General features: G+C 37.7%; 1 protein-coding gene across 4 annotated transcripts in view; it reads left to right on the forward strand.

Annotated features, from left to right (window-relative positions):
- Window positions 1–21,428, forward strand: part of TMEM87A (transmembrane protein 87A) — a 44,763-nt gene that overhangs the window by 5,968 nt on the left and 17,367 nt on the right. For 2 of the 4 annotated variants that reach the window (XM_007173619.2, XM_007173617.2), the window contains exons 4-11: window positions 2,586–2,699; window positions 5,125–5,178; window positions 5,265–5,309; window positions 9,173–9,290; window positions 14,717–14,778; window positions 15,565–15,748; window positions 17,063–17,162; window positions 19,825–19,918. In XM_007173619.2, the coding sequence (XP_007173681.1) occupies window positions 2,586–2,699; window positions 5,125–5,178; window positions 5,265–5,309; window positions 9,173–9,290; window positions 14,717–14,778; window positions 15,565–15,748; window positions 17,063–17,162; window positions 19,825–19,918 (771 nt within the window). Of the gene's footprint in view, window positions 1–2,585; window positions 2,700–5,124; window positions 5,179–5,264; window positions 5,310–9,172; window positions 9,291–14,716; window positions 14,779–15,564; window positions 15,749–17,062; window positions 17,163–17,518; window positions 18,132–19,824; window positions 19,919–20,721; window positions 20,794–21,428 lie in introns of those variants that run through there. The other 2 variants (XM_007173616.3, XM_057544759.1) reach the window with 2 other exon arrangements.

Raw genomic sequence — 21,428 nt, forward strand, 5'->3', positions numbered from 1 at the left:
GAGGACTTCTCTCTAGTTGCAGTGCGCGGCCTTCTCTCTAGTTGTGGTGTGCAGGTTTTCTCTTCTCTAGTTGTGGCAGGCGGGCTCCAGGACGCCTGGGCTCTGTAGTTTTGGCACGCAGGTTCCAGAGCGCGTGGGCTCTGTAGTTTGCGACGCGCGGGCTCTCTAGCTGTGGCATGCGGGCTTAGTTGCCCCATGGCATGTGGGATCTTAGTTCCCCAACCAGGGATCGAACCCAAGTCCCCTGCATTGGAAGGTGGATTCTTTACCACTGAACCACCGGGGAAGTCCCTTAAATTTTATTATTGACAATGAATGCTGTCAGTTGCCTTCCTTGACGTGACAGCCTCCCTTTGCCCATTTTCAGGAAAATATCTCCCAAATACCCAAGTCTGAATATCTGTAGTTTGTTGGTCATTCTTTCAAGTAAATGAAAACGGTGGATAGTTTAGCTTACAAGTTAAAATAGTTGAAAAGTGCTTTGTCTTAAGACAGTCATTTATAGTATTTTGCATACTTCTTTTTTTGTCTGATGAATATTTTAAAAGGCATGTGCTCAAAGGTCCAGATTTAATGACATTAATAATTTTTACTGTTTCATCAAGGGCGTTCTTACATAAAACTGGCCTTTTTTTTTTTTTTTTTTTTTTTTTTTAATGAGGATCTTGAATCAGATGCGTATGTTTGATTGATTGATTGATTGATTTTGGCTGTGTTGGGTCTTCGTTTCTGTGCGAGGGCTTTCTCCAGTTGTGGCAAGCGGGGGCCACTCTTCATCGCGATGCGCGGGCCTCTCTCGTTGTGGAGCACAGGCTCCAGACGCGCAGGCTCAGCAGTTGTGGCTCACGGGCCCAGCCGCTCTGTGGCATGTGGGATCTTCCCAGGCCAGGGCTCGAACCCGTGTCCCCTGCATTAGCAGGCAGATTCTCAACCACTGCGCCACCAGGGAAGCCCTGGCCTTTTTTTTTTAACTGCAAGTTTGTGACTGTGAGAGTACAATGACTACTAGTACAGCTAGGTACCAGTGATAGGGGGCTGCCATTTTTCGCATCATTACTTTTGCACTGTCAGTACAAGGCAGATAGATGATGATGATGATGAAGATGAAAATAGTTGTGACCTCTTAAACCTCATGAAAGCATCCATGGGCCACACTTTCAGAATCGTTACAGTACACTGTATATGAGCATTGAAGATATATAGCTCCTAGATGGATTTTTCAGGCCTTTTCCATTCTGTTTTCATCCCACTGTTTGCATCATTTCTTTTCTTTTTTACATTTCCCCTACTATTCTTGAGGTTTCTTTTAAAAAAATAATAGGACTAGTCTTTAAAAAATGTCCACCATCCAGTTGGTTTTTTTAAACCTTAAGCATTTTAAATTTCTGCCCAGTATTACGGTTTTACATTATCTTTTTTGTGGTGTTGCTGATTGTATTTTGCTTTTGTTATATAACATTGGGTAAGATTGATGTGATGAGGAGGACTGAAGAATTTAGAGAGAAATATTTCCAGAATATGGTTTGAAATATCATTGACCTTTTCTCCTTATCGATCACTAGCTAAATTTACATATGCTTGAAACTTGTGATAAAAACTGGTCAAGCTTATCAGATTCAGTCTTCATGGGCAGGACAACTTAAGAATGTAAAAATTATTTTGAATTGCCACAGGACAGAGTTATGGAAATGACAAGCAAATAGTTGGAGGTGTGAAATTGGAGCTTTGAAAAAAAGAGGGTGAGATTAGGGATATTGGTATGGGAGAAAAATCACAGAACTGATGAAACCACAGAAATGATTTTTTTTTCATAGTATTAATAGTGGGCTGTGAATGGCTGCAACAGTTTTGTGCTCTAGCTTATCTAGCTTAGAAGCACAAGTTTTTTGTTGTTGTTGTTGCTGGTGTTAATTTAGTCAAGGAACTCTTGCAAATATATTTTCTTATAACAAAACCCTGTGGACTCTGACAGTTTCCCAGTCTTCCTAGAATTTTTAAGAGGACTATCCTTCATGAGTCATAGACTAGAATTCTGCACTTTAGAGTCCAATACTGTTAGATTCTTGAATACTAATATATAGTCTTTATCTGATGTTGTTAATTTTATTTATTTATTTAGTAAATTTATTTATTTTTATTTATTTATTTTTGGCTGCATTGGATCTTCACTGCTGCGCATGGGCTTTTTCTAGTGCGGCGAGCGGGGGCTACTCTTTGTTGCCGTGCGCAGGCTTCTCATTGCAGTGGCTTCTCTTGTTGCAGAGCATGGGCTCTAGGGCTTCAGTAGTTGTGGCACGTGGGCTCAGTAGTTGTGGCTCACGGGCTCTGGAGCACAAGCTCAGTAGTTGTGGTGCACGGGCTTAGTTGCTCTGTGGCATGTGGGATCTTCCCGGACCAGGGCTCGAACCCGCATCCCCTGCATTGGCAGGAGGATTCTTAACCACTGCGCCACCAGGGAAGCCCAAGATGTTGTTAATTTTAAAAATAGCAAATCCAAAACTATATTTGTACCAAAGGCAATCTATTTGTTTTCTTTTAAATATCTTACATAAGTTAAATACTTTGTATTTTCTCTGTTTTTCCAGGCAGAAGAAGTGGAGACATACTTGGAAAACCTTAAGGAAAAAAAAGGCTTGTCTGGGAAATATCAAACATCATCAAAATTGTTCCAAAACTGCAGTGAACTCTTTAAAACACAGGTAATATTTGATAGTAGTTGGAGGGAAATAGAAGAGGTGAATAATATGATGGCTGTATTTTTGGTAATATGCATTTCTTACTCCTCAATTCCTTCTGACAGAAGCAAGTTAGAATCATGTTCTGATAGGTACATAGTCAGCCACTTAAATATTCATCTCAAAGAGAGGTTGTGCTTTCCTTTGTGTGTAAAAAACAAAGCCCCGGTTTTTTTATTTTAGTAAAATATATATAACGTAGAATTTACCATTTTAACCATTTTGAAGTGTGCCATTCGGTTACATTAAGTACATTCACCTTGTTGTGCAACTATCAGCACTAGCCATCTCCAGAACTTTTTCATCATCTGCAATGGTTACTTCATAACGATTAAATAATAAAAACACCCACCCCCACTTCCACTCCCACTTCCCTGGTAACAACTATTCTACTTTCTTTCTCCGTGAATCTGATTGTTCTCGATATCTCAAAGAAGTAAAATCGTACAATATTTTTTTGTCTTCTTTAACGTAATAAAATGTTTTCAGGGTTCATCCATATAGCATGCATCAGAATTTCATTTCTTTTTTAAGGCTGAATAATATTTCATTGTACGTATATACCACATTTTCTTTATCCATTCATCCATTGATGGACTTTTGAAACCCTCATTTTTTAATCCTCTTGTCATCTCATCTAATTGATATATCCCAGAATCAACATTTTTAGATTTTCCTACTATAGACTTGAAATCAAAGGGTTGAACTTTACAACTTTTTTCGAATAAAGGGGAAGAGGTGAATAATATTGTTTATTTTATTTTATTTTGTATTATTATTATTATTTTTTGGCCGTGCTCTGCAGCTTGCGGGATCTTAGTTCCTTGACCAGGGATTGAACCTGGGCCACGGCGGTGAAAGCACCAAGTCCTAACTACTGGACTGCCAAGGAATTCCCAATATTGTGTATTTTAATGCTTATATGTATGTAATCATATAATTGGGGTTTATATTATAAAATTCTCTTTTCTTAGAAGTAGAATCTGACCCCAGTTTTTTGATAGAAAAATTAGGTATTTTATAGGTGTTGAAAATAGTTATTTTAGCTATAGCTTTTGCATTGTCTTTACTGCATTTAAATACTGCTTCAGATTATTTAGCACCTTTCCTTGAAGAGGCAAGTTCATGGAAACTTAGGTTTTCTGTCTACTTACTACAAGTAAAGTTTATTGATAAGAAGTCCTTTACTTAATAATTATTAATTGATGAGCAAATGAAGTCATTGATAATTGAACTACAAGGGTTGTGTTCTTGTCATACCGTAGATTTTATGACCTTGGATAAAAAGAAAATAGCTTTAAAATAGTGGAAGTATGGTAGAAAAAGAAAGCTAGGCACAATGTGATGTTGAGTAGGGGGTTTTCTGTTGGTTTTCCAAATTTATCCCCCAGGCTAGGAGGATTGGTTGACCTTTCTTGGATTTGATTGTGGAAAGTTACCTGTTGTATATTGTTGCCCAAGGTTCACTACTTTTAGATCTGCTATAAGCTTTCCAGGGTTTTGGCATAAACCCCTCTTCATAAGGTTTCCTCTTCCAGTCTAATGTACAGTTGAAATACATGCCCTAATTACTCAGGAAGGATAATGCCTCCTTTGCTGATAACTGGTAAGAAAGGTAATTAGTGGAGGTTTTTTTTACAGGCGTGGCATGTGTTGTGATGGAAGGAGCAGTGGACCTCAGAGTTAGGAATCTTAGGTTCAGATCCCATTTCTGTATCTAAAGCTTTATAGCTTTGAGCCACATTTTCCTCATCTGTAGAAATTCAGGGAACTGTGACATCCATTTATCCTACTTGTATGTTTTCTGTCTAAGGTTTTGTCAAGAATGACAATATCTATAATCTTATAGAAAAATTGAGTGGCCAGTTTGGTTTGATACTATTTTTTAGTTTCTAGCAAGGTTTTATTCACTTGTTTGTGGTTAATTGGAAGTATTTTGTCTGTTAATGCCGTATTATTATGTTTACTTTTATAATATGTTTTGCTTTAACTTTCTGTAGATTTTTTTTTTAAATTAATAGCTACTTTATTTATTTATTTATTTTATTTATTTTTGGCTGTGTTGGGTCTTCGTTTCATGCGAGGGCTTTCTCTAGTTGCGGCAAGCGGGGGCCACTCTTCACCGTGGTGTGCGGGCCTTTCACTATCGCAGCCACTCCGTTGCGGGGCACAGGCTCCAGACGCGCAGGCTCAGCAGCTGTGGCTCACGGGCCTAGTTGCTCCGCAGCATGTGGGATCTTCCCAGACCAGGGCTCGAACCCGTGTCCCCTGCATTAGGCAGATTCTCAACCACTGCACCACCAGGGAAGCCCTGTTTCTGTGGATTTTGAGCTATGCTTTTCTTTTGCTGTTATACATCTTTAATTTTAGTTTTCTATTTCTTTCATAGAGTTTTTCTGGGGATTTCGTGCATCGATTGCCTCTTTTAGGAGAAAAACAGGAGGTAATTGTTTTCCTTTTTATATATTTCTGAGAGTAAAGTAGAAATTCTGAATTAATTTTCTTTTTTGTGTGTGTGTTTGTTTGAAGGCCAAGGAGAATGGAACAAATCTTACCTTTACTGGAGACAAAACTGTAAGTGTGATAGGGAATTTAGGGCATTGAACACATTTTAGTGTTCTTATGTTTGTTTATTTTAAATTCTTATCTTATGCTTACATTTAAAAAGAAACTTAAGAATGGAAGTTATACACCAAAATGTTAATAGTGGTTATATCTGGATGATATTGTGAGTGATTTTTATTTTCTTTTTTATGTTTTCTCTTTTTCATGTTTGCTACAATCAGTCTGTATTGTTTTGTAATTATCACCGTATAAATATTATTTGTAAATAGTAAGAAACTTTTAAGGAAGAACCTTAAACTCCACGTAAAATCTTGTGATAGAATATAATTGGAAGAGTATATCTCAAAATTTACCCTTTTAAAATGTACAAGTAAGAGGTTTTAGTTGTGCGACCACCAATCACTGTCTAATTCCAGAACATCTTCATCACCCCAAAAACTAACCATGCCGTCATTAGCCGTCACTCCTCATTCCACTGTTCCCCCAGCTCTAGGCAAACACTATTCTTTCTGTTTCTGTGGATTTGCCTGTTCTGTTCACTTCATATAAATGGAATTGTACAATTTGTGGCCTGTGTCTGGCTTCTTTCACAATTTAAAACTCTGTTTTAACTTTTACTTCCTTCTTGTACAGAGCCTTAAGATCAGTCGGGGTGAGCAGTTAGGGCCTACTCAGGCCTCTCTTGGGCTGCTTACTATTTTACCATGATTTTTATAATTAACTCCCAGTTGATGTACATTGGGTTGCTTCCAAATTTTCACTGTTATGGATAGGATCATGTTCATAGTGTCTAGCTGTATCTTTGTGCACATTTATAATATTTTCTTTAGCCTAAATTCCTAGAGGTGGAACTGTTGGGTCCAAGTATATGCACAATTTATAAATTCTTTTGTAATGTTTTGTCAAAGTGCTCTGGAGACAAGTAGTGATTTGTGGTCCCAAGAAAGTAAGATTGCGTTTCCCTCGTTCCTCACAAACAATGGCTATTATAATTTAAAACAGATTTATGCAGTTTTTCAGGTTAAATTTTTGTAAATTGTATTAAACAATAATTGTTGATGCTGAATATCCATTTACATGCATATTGGCTATTTGTAATTGTGCTTTATTCAGTGGTCTTCTGTGCATAGCATACTTTTAAGTTCTACTGAAGGCTTGAGCCCTGTTCCCAGTGATTAAAGCTGGCTGAAAAGATGACCCTGTTGAATATCACAAGTAATGTTTAGAAATATTTAGTCTGTTTATAGTCAAAAGAAGTCAAAGAATTATCTGTCCTTTGATTATTCTTCCTGAAATTGAGCCTAAGAGAATACTTTATAATCCTATTTAAAGAATACTAATAAGTTCAGTACCTCTACCCCCTTTTATTAAAACTCTGATAAAACATGTTTTTTAGAGGAAAGGGCCTCTCTCTGTCCCTTCCCCTAAGAAAAGATTTAATATCTTGATTAACTGAGTTTTCTGGTTTGATTTAAGGAATAATGTGATATGTTTACCATTATAATTTTTTTTCTATTAATAAGTTTTATTTTTTGGAGCGGTTTTAGGTTCACAACAAAATTGAGCAAAAAGCACAGAGCGTTCCCACATACCACCTCCACAGATGCACACTCACACTCCCACCCCATCAGCATCCTACACCAGTGTGGTACACTTGTTACAATTGATGAGCCATCATTGACACATCATTATCAACCGAAGTCTGTAGTTTACATTAGGGTTAGTTCTTTGTGTTGTACATTCTTTGGGTTTTAAGAAGTATTAAATGACAGATAAACACCATTATAATATCATACAGAAGAGTTTCATTGCCTTAAAAATCCCCTATGCTCCAGTTATTCATCCCTCCCTATCCCCAAGCCCCGGGCAATCACTGATTTTTTTTTTTTTACTGTCTCTATAGTTTTGCATCTTCCAGAATGTCATATAGTTGGGATCATATATAGTCTTTTCATATTGGTGTCTTTCACTTAGTAATAACGCATTTAAGGTTTCTCCATGCCTTCTCGTGGCTTGATAGTTCATTTCTTTTTAGTGCTGAATAATATTTCATTGTCTGGATGTACCACAGTTTGTTTATCCATTCACCTACTGAAGGAGCTAGTAATAGTATCTGATAGGATTGTTGTGAGAATTAAAGAAAGTAATAAATATTACATGCTTAACAGAGTGCCTAGCCTATGAATATTATTTTTACAGGGTCAGAATATCTATATTTCAGAGTTAAGTGCAAACTTTATCAAATCTTGGAATATGAGAATCAGTCCCTTTGAGATTTGTAAGAGGTAGTTTTTAAGATATGTAAAATTTATAGCAGAGCAACTTATTATACCAAAGTTTTACCGGTTAATGAACAGTTAAGTTCAGGAGAGGTTCAGTGGATAAATAGGACATGATGTACCTGTAACTTTGAATATGTACAGTTTTCTCACAAAGTGCCCCTGAATTTTGTCAGAAAGAGACTATCAGGCAGAGGTAAATCAACGTATGATTCAACATGACATTTATGTCCTTAAGTTACTAAGATAACCTAGTAAATGTAAAGCTGAAGAATCATTTAATCTGCTTTGTTTTGACACTTTGAATTTGTGTCATGGAATATAATTTTTGAACTCTTGTTCAGAATTTTCTTGGGTTGTAGGATAATTTTAGCATTTGAGAAAAGCTGTGGCTCCCTAGGAAAACGCAGAATCTATTATCCACTTTGAGGGGTTTCATAGATCAGTGACGCTTACCCAGAGGTCTCTGGATAAAAGTTCCTTTTAAGACCAGAAAGTAATAAATTGCAAGTCTAAATAGTAGTGCCTCCTTTCAGACATGAGGAAGAAGCAGCCAAACATTTTCTATGTTCATCTCCCTTGTCTTTCTGTTTTAGTCTTGCTTTTGTGAAGGTCCATAGTCCATCTAGCATTTAAGGCAACACACCCTTTGATGGCTTTTTGCTAGGGCTGTGCACAGACTAACTGGCTTTGGATCAGGTAACCAGTTCCATAAACATGGAGACTATTTATTCTACTTTCTTGACTTTGGGGGACAGTGACTCTTGCTTTCCATATAGCCCAGCCAAGATTAAATTTTTGATATAAATGTGAGACCTTGTTAGCAGAAATTGTGGTGGTCTTGGGAAGGGCATTGAACAAAGGGAATTAGATTCAGGAACTGGTGTTTATAATTCACCGAGGTCATCATGGGTGGTTTTTTCCAGGTGATTTAAATTAAATTTCTTTAGTTTGTTTGGGATATCTGTGTAAAATATAACCTAGCATCTTAGCATGGCTTAAGTAGAGTTTCATTTTAGGGATTTAAATTGAGGTTTTCCTTGTTTAAAAAAAAAAAAGTTAAACATGAGATTTTTGTGTATAACAAAATATAAGATGTCCTGCCTTTTAGTAATTTATAATCTAACCTACTTTATTGTATACACTGTAGGCCTGTTTGTTTTGGCAACTGTTTTAATGAGTAAAAGTGAAGGACTCAACGAAGTTTCTGGGCACATTCTGGAACGAAATATTCATATTGTGTAATTAACCTGTGGGTTTTTTTTTTGCCACTTTGTATTTTTTTAATTAATTTTTATTGGATTATAGTTGCTTTACAATGTTTTGTTAGTTTCTGCTGTACAGCAAAATGAATCAGCTATACATATACATATATCCCCTCTTTTTTGTATTTCCTTCCCATTTAGGTCACCACAGTGCATTAAATAGAGTTCCCTGTGCTATACAGTATGTTCTCATTAGTTATCTGTCTTATACATAGTATCAATAGTGTATATGTGTCAATCCCCATCTCCCAATTCCTCACCCCCCTCCCGCCAACCTGTGTTCTTAATTCTTAAGATTGGGAGATTTGATGTCTTCTTTCTTCTCTAGGTAATGCATGAGCCCTTGAAAACTTGGCAAGATGCACCATACATTTTTATTGTACATGTTGGCATTTCACCCTCCAAAGAATCATCAAAAGAAAATTCACTAAGTAATCTTTTTACCAGTAAGTACATTTTGTTTCTTTTTATCATTTGTATTACTGTTATCCAGCTGTGTCGCATGGTGGGTAGTGTAAAATTGCTTTAAAGAGGTAATAATAAGGGGAATTCCATGGCCATCCAGTGGTTAGGACTCCATGCTTCCACTGCAGAGGGTACAGGTTCGATCCCTTGTCAGGGAACTAAGATCCCACAAGCCTGCGCAGAGCAGCCAAAAAAAAAAAGAGGGAATAATAAATTAAGAATGTTGTCAAGTAGAAAAATTGAGGGAGAGAAATTAACATTTTTCTGCATTCAATATGTATGTGATAGGCACTTCACGTATGCTTTCTTATTATGTATTATAGATACTAGATTTCATTTTCCTTCATTTGATCCTCCTGCTTTTAAAATTTTCAATTAGTATTATGTTCTCAGTAGACTTGTTAAAACTTAGTTATGAAGTCAAAACTTGGAAATTTTTAAATCGATTGACTTGGATAATTTTTTAATGTCTCAATTTTTCTTAGTGTTCTCCTTTCTACTTTCGCTGCCCAGTTTAGGGATTCATCTATCTCTTACCTAGAATTTTACAATAACTTACTAATTGATCTTATTTTCTGTGGTTTCTTTTTTTGTTTCTTCCTTCTCCTTACAGTTTTCTTCCCTCCCCTGCTTTCTCAAGTAGAATGTTGAATAGAAACAGTGATGGTGGCCATCCTTTCTTGCTCCTGACTTTATTGGCAATATTAGCACATTTCACCATTAAGTATGATGTTTACTGTAGATTTTTTATTGTTTTTAATTTATTTAATTAATTAATTAATTTATTTTTGGCTGTGTTGGGTCTTCGTTTCTGTGCGAGGGCTTTCTCTAGTTGTGGCAAGCGGGGGCCACTCTTCATTGCGGTGCGCGGGCCTTTCCCTATCGCGGCCTCTCTTGTTGCAGAGCACAGGCTCCAGATGCGCAGGCTCAGTAATTGTGGCGCACGGGCCTGGTTGCTCCGTGGCATGTGGGATCTTCCCAGACCAGGGCTTGAACCCGTGTCCCCTGCATTGGCAGGCAGATTCTCAACCACTGCGCCACCAGGGAAGCCCTGTCTTTTTTTTTTAAGATTTTTATTTTATTTATTTTTTGGCTGCATTGGGTCTTTGTTGCTGCATGTGGGCTTTCCCTAGTTGCGGTGAGCGGGGGCTACTCTTTTGTTGTGGTGCGTGGGCTTCTCATAGCTGTGGCCTCTCCTGTTGCAGAACATGGGCTCTAGGTACGTGGGCTTCAGTAGTAACGGCACGCAGGCTCAGTAGTTGTGGCTCCTGGGCTATAGAGTGCAGGCTCAGTAGCTGTGGCACATGGGCTTAGTTGCTTCACGGCATGTGGGATCCTCCCGGAGCAGGGCTCAAACCCGTGTCCCCTGCATTGGCAGGTGGACTCCCAACCACTGCACCACCAGGGAAGCCCTACTGTAGATTTTTAAAAATATTCTTTATTTGGTTCAGGATATTTCTTTCTATTCTTAGTTTACTAAGTGAATTTTTTTCTTTTTTCTTTTTTTAGTATTTAGAATGAATACTCAGTTTTATGGAATGCTTTAAGTGTATTGATTAAATTGATCATATAGATTTCCTCATTTAATCTATTAATGTGATGCATTGCATTAACTGGTTTTCTAATGTTAAACCATTCTTGAATTTCTGAGATGCCACTATTTGGCCTTGACACAGACACAGACACACACACACACACAGACACACACACACACAGACACACACACACACACACACACACACAGACACACAGACACACACACACACACACACTCCCTCTCTCTCTCTCTCTCTCTCTCTCTCTCTCTCTCTATTTTCCAGAATTTTATTTAGAGTTTTTTGTCTTATGTTCAAAGTAAGATTGGCCTATGATTTTCATTTCTCGTACGTCTTCTATGGGTTTTGGCATCCAGGTTATGCGAGTTTCATACAATGAATCAGAGAATGTCCCGTTTTTATATTCTGTTGAGCAGATTTTGTAAGGATAGAATTATCCATTCCTTGAATGTTTGATAGAACTCACTTATGATAGTGTTTTGGCCTGATGTTCTTTTTTTCCCTCATGAAGGTTTTTTGTTTTTTGGGGGTTTTTTTTTGGCTCACTGCGCAGCATGCAGGATCTTAGTTCCCCGACCAGGGATCGCCCTGCAGTGGAAGCGTGGGGTCTTAACCACTTGACAACCAGGGAAGTCCCATGCCATGAGGATTTTAAACAACTGATGTATTTTCTTTCTTTCTTTCTTTATATTATTTTTGGCTGTGTCAGGTCTTAGTTGCGGCACGCAGGATCTTTCGTTGCGGCACATGGGCTTCTCTCTAGTTGTGGCACGCAGGCTCCAGAGCACATGGGCTCTGTAGTTTGTGGCACTTGGGCTATCCAGTTGAGACACGCAGGCTCAGTAGTTGTGGCGCGAGGGCTTAGTTGCCCCGCAGCATGTGGGATCTTAGTTCTTCAACCAGGGATCGAACCCACATCCCCTGCTTTGGAAGGCTGATTCTTTACCACTGGACCACCAGCGGAGTCCCAACAACCGATTTATTTTCTTTAATAGTAATAAGTATTTTAGTTTTAGTTTTTCTATTTTTCCTTGAATCAGGGTTTTTCTTTTTTTTCCCACTGAGAAATTGTCCATTTCATTCAAGATTTCAAATTTGCTGGCATAAAGTTAGTAATGATATTACTTTACAAAAAAAAAATCTATTTTTATTCTTTTTTAAGATTCTTTTTTTTTTTTTTTTAAATTTATTTCTTTATTTATTTTTGGGTGTGTTGGGTCTTCGTTTCTGTGCGAGGGCTTTCTCCAGTTGCGGCAAGCGGGGGCCACTCTTCATCGCGGTGCGTGGGCCTCTCACTATCGCGGCCTCTCTTGTTGAGGAGCACAGGCTCCAGACGCGCAGGCTCAGCAATTGTGGCTCACGGGCCCAGTTGCTCCGCGGCATGTGGGATCTTCCCAGACCAGGGCTCGAACCCGTGTCCCCTGCATTGGCAGGCGGACTCTCAACCACTGCGCCACCAGGGAAGCCCTATTTTTATTCTTAATATTGCTTCTGTGCCTTCTCTTTTTAACTTTTAAAATATTTCTAGAATTCTATTTTACTATATTTTTATCCCAATGAACCAGCTTTTGGTTTTAATTTTCCTATTTCATTGTCGATTTCATTAATTTCTACTTTCATCTTTATTTCATTTGACTTAATTTTAAACTTTTGTTTTTTATGGATTCTTGTATTGAATGTTTAATTCCCAAGACAGAGATGGGTCTTATTCTCCTTAGTAATATGGAATATAGCAGATCTAGGCAAACCAGAGGTGGCCTGGCAGTTTCTAGACCCAAGACATATGTATATCCTCCTGTATCTAGGCGCATGGCTTCCTAATGAGTAATAGTCTCAAGGAGCATTTGCCAAGATTTACCTTGTACCTTCTTTCTTTGAAAAAGATGGAGAAGAAACCTTGCTCCAGTCCACTTCAGGCTCTTCATGCATCAAATCTGGCTCTGGTCCCCCTTTATCTTAGACTCCTACTAGTTTCAGTGATTCCACAGGAGCTGCATGCTCAACTACTGTAGCATACTTTGGGGCCCAGAGTCCACCATGACCATGGATTCAGCCTCATGCACTGTTCTGAGTTTTTGTTCAGTTTTGATACATGGAGCTGTTTATCTTGTTTTTGAGCTCATGTCCTTTTTGTTTCCTCTCTTTTTTGTTTTTGTTTTGTCCATCTGTTGTTTGGAACTAAAAAGATGATACTCAAAACTTAACTACACCTTGTGAAAGTCCTAAAATTCTCTCTCTAAAACACTTTTATCATCTTTCTTACCTTCATTAAAACCTTTGATGTCTTCCTGTTACTATAAAATGTCCAATTCTGCAGCAAGGCTTATAAAACTCTACAAATTGTTCCAGTTTACCTTTTGCTGCCTTGTGTCAAAATGCTACTGTATGGTACCATATGGAGTCTCAAACTACATGTTCTTTAAATATATCATGCATTTTCACACCAGTCCTTGTTCATGTAATGTCCTCTACCTGGATGGCTTTTTACTTCATCATAGAAAATACACACTCATCCTTCTGGGTCTGGCTCAGGGGCACAGTTCCCTGTTGCTTTCCAACTCCCTCTCCCCTGAAGATAGTAATCCACTAGATGGCAGAAAACATCTTTTACATCTTTCCATCTCCTGTATTTTCCATAGTGTGTGTCACATGGTAAGTGCTCAGTAAATGTATGTTATATTTTAGCATAGAGCAGGGATTAGCCAACTTTTTCTTAAAGTGCCGGATAGTAAATGTTCTCTCTGCTACAACTACCCAACTCTGCCACTGTGGTGTAAATGTAGCCATCAACAGTATGTAAGTAGGTGGATGTGACTATTTTCCAATAAAACTTTGGAATAGATGGCCAGATTTGGTCCATGTGCTGTATTTTGCTGACCCCTGCTGTAGAGTCAACAAAGAATTTGACAGATATTTACTAATTATTTTATTTACTCTTTTATTAAATTAAGAGGGTTTAGATTACTAACCAGTTCAGCTATGAAATTTTTGTGATTGCTATTATGGGATGCTCCTTTTCTTCATATAAGTATTGGACCTGATTTACTTTTAATAATGGTATGTCCTTTTTGCTTGATAAAAATTAGTAGGAAATTTTTGTTGAATAGTCTCTCTCTGGAGATAGATATCACTTCTCAGATAAATCAGTTTATTTATTAGTCATACTTAAAATTTATCCAAGTAGTTTTATCAATTACAATTTTAAAGTAGTCATAGGTTTGCTTCAGTAAGGCAAATCTTCCAAATTCTTGTTGTTACTGTCATTTGTTCTGCTTCATTAAACACTTCATTATTATTAAGCATCTTCTGAAAATGATATATTAATGTATGAAAGTCACATAAAATTATAGTAGGTAAAAAAGAAAGAAAGAAAGCAGTAGGAAAATATAGGTAAGGAGAGAGAAAAGAACAAAGAGGGCGGCAGAATGAAGGAATGAAGTCCATTACTTTTCAAAGCATATTAGTGATGTAAGAAAAAGCATACATGAAGTATGTATGGAATTTAGAGGAGATGGGGAATAGTTCCACTTGGGCAGCTCACCAGGTTTTGTGGAGGAAATACATTCAACTTAGTCTTTAAAGGATGTGAGTGTGGGAACAAAGGGCTTTTCCACCTAAGATAACTGACTAGAGCAGAGTCATGCTGAGACCTGTGCAGGACACAGCACAAACCATCAGAACACTTTATGAATTTCAGAGTGCTTTACAAATGTAATAATCACCAGGATTGAAATGGATAAAAGTAAATTACCCAATGGAGTTTTCATTAATTTCATCAAACAAATATCAGACAATGTTTTTGTTTAATTTTTTCATTCTTTACATTAATTCTGAGGACTGTGTTTTGGCAGTGACTGTTGAAGTGAAAGGTCCCTATGAATACCTCACGCTTGAAGAATACCCATTGATGATTGTAAGTGAACTTATATTCTTTAACCTCAACATTAAATGAGTTTAGCTTGAAAGATTGTCCATGTTTTGTGGCAGTATTAAAGACTTGTTCCTCAACAGTTCAGAAAATAATGCTTGTGGTTCTGTACTTACTTCCTACTAGAATGTGATCTTGGAAGTGTCAGTGAACCCCTCTGTGCCTCATTTTCTCATGTGTAAAATGAAGTCAGTGACTTGTGGAATTTTAGAGTTGGAAAGTACCTCAAAGGTCATTTCACCTCTCATATCCTCTCTAGGATCCAAAATGGGGTACTTCTCAAAACCCTATAGTTTCTGATCCCACTTAGGATGAGTAAATGATGACACTTTCTCCTTTTCAGTCTGTGTGTCTGAGAACATCCTTAATCTGTTTTCAGATTTCTTTTGTTTGTGGGTTTTTTTTCTTTTTCCTTGTGCTTTTATAGTTTTCCCGCTCTGTTGTGTTTCCTTGCCTTCAGCTGTATCTTAACCCTGCCGTGCCTTTTTTCCTCTCATTGTCTTCATTTAAATAATTTTAGATTGTGAGCCGAAAAAACTCTTTTAATACAAAAGAGCGGTCACTCTCTAAGGGAGACTCTTAGGTTGTCTCTCTCTGCCCGAGAGGAGACAGTTTTTTCATCTTAGTATTGAACTTCAAAGAAATAAAATAATTTTTAAGATAGAAGGTGTAGTATGTATATTTTTTACAATATGTTAAGACTGTGTATTGATTCTAAATTGGCTCTTGGCCCTAATCCTTCTTTTTCCCTTTTACCCACTTGGATGACAGTTTTTCATGGTGATGTGTATTGTATATGTCCTATTTGGTGTTCTGTGGCTGGCATGGTCTGCTTGCTATTGGAGAGATCTCCTGAGAATTCAGTTTTGGATTGGCGCTGTCATCTTCCTGGGAATGCTCGAGAAAGCTGTCTTCTATGCAGAATATCAGAACATCCGATACAAAGGAGAATCTGGTATGTGACCAAAAAATGTTTGCCAGTTTGTTAGTGATTGACAGGTGAAACTTAAGACAATTTTCCTAAGGTCAGCAGTCATTAAGTAGCTGTAACTTTGCAGTTACTTAATTATTAGAATAACTTAAGCAGAATCACTGTGATTGTGACTTTGTTTTTAATCTCTTAAATTGTGGGTTCAGTTATTTAAGAGTAATTTTATTGAAACAAACTCACAGAAGTTACTACAGTAGTGGCCACTTTGGGACTATTATTATCATTATTGAATCTCAGTTGCTGTTGATTTTTAAGGTACCATTATTATATGCATCTAAGAAAGAAGGTAAATACTGCTAATTTAATTGTAAGATGCCGTTGATTGTAAGACCTACCTTGATTTCAGAGATACTGGGTGGGGGATGTTGGTAAAATATAGTAATACCGAGAAAATAGGAGGGTATTTATGGTTTAGTAAGGTGAACAGGTAGTGATAGAAATTGTTTCGTACTGAAGTGTTTTTTTGTGATAGCTTCAGTTGTCTCTCATCAGACCATTTAATTATTAATAATTCTTGTTGTAAGATATACTAATTAGATCTTTCCCTGGTCTTTGAAATGGCTTGAAAATAATAGATGTGAAAGTGAGTTGAAAATTCTGTGTTGTGTTTTGTGCTCTCCTACATATAGCTATATTTCACAGTGTTTTTTTTTTTTTTTTTTTTGATGTGGACCATTTTTAAATTTATTTATTTATTTATTTATAGCTGTGTTGGGTCTTCGTTTCTGTGCGAGGGCTTTCTCTAGTTGCGGCGAGCGGGGGCCACTCTTCATCGTGGTGCGCGGGCCTCTCCCGTTGCAGAGCACAGGCTCCAGACGCGCAGGCTCAGCAGTTGTGACTCACGGGCCTAGCCGCTCCGTGGCATGTGGGATCTTCCCGGACCGGGGCACGAACCCGTGTCCCCTGCATTGGCAGGCGGACTCTTAACCACTGCGCCACCAGGGAAGCCCTCACAGTGTTTTAAACTGGGAGGAATATTCCTTAGATGCTATAAATTGTTGAAGTAGGGTGAGGTATTCTGCTGAGGTTTTAGTGAAGCGGGAGGTGAAGAGGGAAGGTAAATTGAGCACACCCAGATTGCTATCCACATGAGTAAGACCCTAAGTGATACCAGCTTGTACTTGTAAACATCGCAGAAGAGGTATTCTTTTTAAGTAGGACTAATATCAGTGCTTCTTCTGAAGAGTGTTAGAAATCTACATTCTGGTTCTAGAATTGTGCCTTTTCCCAAACCTAGTTTACATACTGCATTTTTTCCCCCTTTTTTCTTTCTTACAGTGCAAGGTGCCCTGATCCTTGCAGAGCTGCTTTCAGCAGTTAAACGCTCACTGGCTCGAACCCTGGTCATCATAGTCAGTCTGGGATATGGCATAGTCAAGTAAGTATTAACTTCCTATATGGAAGAGCAAATTAAAATGCTGATTAAATTGAAACAGTGTTTCAGGTTTCCAATGTAATTCTGAAAGAGTCGATATAAGAAATAGTCCTGAAATCAAAGGTATCTGAAATTCTGTGGATTTGTAAAAGTTGGAAAAATGTTAGTGTTTCATTCTACTGCTTAGAATTTAAGGAGCATCTGCAGGAAAACCTGCAGTATAGCAAATGACATTGAAACATCAAACTTTTAGAATAAACTTATTGTGACTTTACTCTTCCAAAGTATTCTTGCAAATCAGATTTTTTTAATGGGAAGAGCATTCTTGAGTGCCTTCTATATATTAGACATTGTTCTAGGCCCTAGGGATACAGCAAGAGAACAAAAGACTTGGAGTTTACATTTGTGGACAGACTGGTGCACAGACAAAAAATACGTGAGTAAAAAAAAATACGTGAGTGAAAAATCTGACGTGTCAGTGAGCAGATAAAGCAGGGGAAGCATATAGAGTTCTAGGCAGGAGGTGGAACTTTCAGTTGTAAATATGGTGGCCAAGGAAGGCTTCACTTTGGCATTTAAGCAAAGATCCAAGTCGGTGAAGAAGCTATATGTACACCAGGGGAAGAAATGTTAAGATGTGGTCAGATTCTTTTATATTTTGAAGGTAGAGCCAGTGGACTTTGCTGGTAGATCAAATGTGTGATGTGAAAGAGAAAAGGAATCAAGGATGATGCCAACTATTTTGATCTAGAATCAAGGATGATGTCAACTATTTTGATCTAAGCAAGTGGAAGGATGGAATTGACGTTTACTGAGTTCAGGAAGATCTTAAATGGAATAAGTTTGGAGTGGAGGCAGGATTAGGAGTTCAGTTAGGTATCCAAATGAGGGAAGTAGGAGGGAGAAATTAAGGCAGAGATATAAATTTGGGAGTTATAAGGATGTAGCTGTTATTTAAAGCCGTTAAGACTGGATGTGGGGCTTCCCTGGTGGCGCAGTGGTTGAGAATCTGCCTGCCAACGCAGGGGACACGGGTTCAAGCCCTGGTCTGGGAAGATCCCACATGCCACGGAGCAACTGGGCCCGTGAGCCACAATTACTGAGCCTGCGCGTCTGGAGCCTGTGCTCCGCAACAAGAGAGGCCGCGATGGTGAGAGGCCCGCGCACCGCGATGAAGAGTGGTCCCCACTTGCCGCAACTAGAGAAAGCCCTCGCACAGAAACGAAGACTCAACACAGTCATAAATAAATAAATAAATAAATAAAAGAACGTGAATTTCTAAAAAAAAAAAAAAAAAAAAAAAAGACTGGATGTGATCATCAGGGAAGTGAGTGTATACAGAGAAGAGGTCAAAGGACTGAGCCCTTGGACTATTATTATTTAGAAGTCAATGAGGTGAAGTAGAATTAGGGCAGAGGAAATTGAGCAGTGACCAGTGAAGTGGAAGACAAAGCTGAACACTGTTTCAAGGGGGGAGTGATTAAGTGTGTCAAGTAAGAGGATTGAGAAGTGATCATTGGATTTAACTACATGGAGGATATTAGCGACCTTAAATGAGAACAGTTTTGATGAAGGGGTAGGACAAAAAGCTTGATTGGAGTGAGTTTAAGAGAGAATAAGGGGAATTCTCTCTTAAATAGGGGGAGAGGAATTGGAGTTAGGTATAGACAATTATTTCAAGGAGTTTTGCTTTAAGTGGAATTAAAGAAATGGGGGACTTTAATTTTTTAAAATTTTTCATTCATTTAAAGGAGTTTTGCTTTAAATGGGATTAGGGGAATGGGGGGTTCTCACTTTGAAAATGTATTTATTCATTTAACATATGTGGTTGCCTCCTGTATGCCAGGCAGTATTCTGGGTTTCTAAGATAACACCTTTGGGGAAATAAATTCCTGCTCATTTGCAGTTTTTCTAGCATATAACAAAATATAAGAACAGACATTGCTAAGGCTTAGGTAGACATGATTTAAGGCAGTGCACCTCATACTGTAATGCACTAATGAATCACCTGGGGATATTGTTAAAACGTAGATTCTGATTCAGAGGTACTTTGAATATCAAGGATCTAAGATTTTTCCTCCTTGACACAGAAGCTACTCAGACTTTTCACATTTTGCTGGATTTTGAGCTTGATAACAGACTATTTAATGAGTTTTAATAAGATTTTGATTGTATTAAGGAATTGTTAACAGTTATAGATTTGATAATGATATTGTGGTTATGTTTTTTCAAAGTCCATATCTGTTTAAAAACATACGGAAATACATATAAATAAAAGGTAAGATCTAGGATTTGTTTCAGAATAGTATGGGAGGATGGGACGTGGATGAGGTGTGCATGGGGCAGGATTAGTTGTGTAGGTTGATGGCTTTTGGGACTGGATGATGGGTTTATAGGGGTTCATTATACTATTGAATATGTTTCAAAATTCTCTGTAATAAAAAGTTTTTAAAAAAATGCAGTAACCAGGGACCAGATCTCCAGTTCTAGCGTTCACTGTCTTGACTTAAGACCATATGTTTGTTTGAGTTTTTCTCAGCTGAATCAAGTATGTCTGGCTTATATCTGTTAAGTTGTTGGCCTGCATTAATCAACATGAGTTTCTGTTACTTAGCTTGTCTTGGGGTTTGTTGCATTTGTACTCATTTCTTTGCTTCCTCTTTAGGCCTCGCCTTGGAGTCACTCTTCACAAGGTTGTGGTAGCAGGAGCCCTTTATCTTTTGTTCTCTGGCATGGAAGGGGTCCTCAGAGTTACTGGGGTCAGTATTGCTTAATCAGAATTTTTGTGGTCATTTCAGATATATAGTTTTTGTCTTGAGGAGGTTAATTGGTAATGTCTGTGGGCTTCTTTACTATTTCCTCTAAGTCACCTTTGGGCTCTGGTTTACCAAACGTCTGTATAATTCATTTTTTCTTTTTAATCTATCTATTAGAGCTTCATAAATTTAATGTGTGATGGGGAATGAACGCTTTCCCACCTGTCCCCAGATTACTGCTTATTTACTAATTCCCCGGTGGGAAGCAGCAGTGGAGCAGCTGGCTCCATTCTTGCCTAAGTGACAAACATTGTAATCATGCACTTGCTGGTTAATCTGGTTTTTGTTTTAAAGTGACAGTGCTCTTTGCTTAACCAGCACTTGCATTTTGGAGGCTTTCTTAAAATTCAACTGATTATATTTTACATAATTATTTACAATTACATAATTATGCCTTTTGTTAGGGAAGGAAACCAAAGCACTGAGACATAGGTGATAAAGAAATTTATGTTAGAGCTGGATTAATGTGAAGAAGTGGGCCTCCCTAGGTCATTCCAGTTATTTTCCTATTTATTTAAAAATTTCTCTCTGCAATAACTTGTTAGATTCAACATGGTAAATGCTGTCAACTTTTCTCTCAATTAAACTGGGCTCAGTAAGTTTTGCAACAAATTGCCCCTTAAATGAAACACTTTATGGATGCAAATTTGGTTTTCAAACCACACTGTCCTCTGTATGTAATTTCCTTAGACTTTCAGCAACTTTAACCACCTGTCAATTTCATTTTCTTTCTTCTGCTGCTGTAGTATTTTTCTTATCCCTTGGCTTTGATAGTAAACCTGGCCCTCTCAGCAATTGATGCCTGTATTATTTTATGGATATCCTTTCAGTAATGCCCTGGTGATTGGGTAGTTAGAGTTAAATAAATAGCATCTTAAACGTTATGAAAGCAAGCAGCATAGTTTTGGGGATAGATACTTGCCTTACATCTTATTTTGAGGTGAGCTCTTTTTCATAAAAATACATTGTATATTACAATTCCAGAAATCAATAATTCTTAGTATATTAATGATGCAGTAATTTTAAATATGAGAAGGGTCTTCAGGACTTATAGCCAAAACCAAAATGATGGGAAATGATAGGATGGAATGGGAACTTATACTGCCATAAAGTTTTTGGTGTGGTCACTTCCTACCATGGATCTTAGGGTACTAAGAACTCTATTACCACGTTATAACTCTATATTAAAGAACCCTTATTAGTTAGCAGCACGTTTCATTGTACTGAGATTGTAATCAACAATTTGCGTGAAATGCTTACAGCTGTATATTATACATGATGGTTTGTCAGAAGGGAAGAGTGATGCAGGTGCCAAATGTTACTCCTTTTTGTTTTCTTTCAGTTCAAATGCAAAACCACTCCAGATGATTATATAAATGCAGAATCATGTGCTGGTTTCATTTCTGTGCCTCTCTGGACATCTCTTTTTTTCACCACCTCTTTTTCTTTGTCT

Source organism: Balaenoptera acutorostrata, chromosome 3 (genome assembly GCF_949987535.1).
Source record: "Balaenoptera acutorostrata chromosome 3, mBalAcu1.1, whole genome shotgun sequence".
NCBI lineage: Eukaryota > Metazoa > Chordata > Mammalia > Artiodactyla > Balaenopteridae > Balaenoptera > Balaenoptera acutorostrata.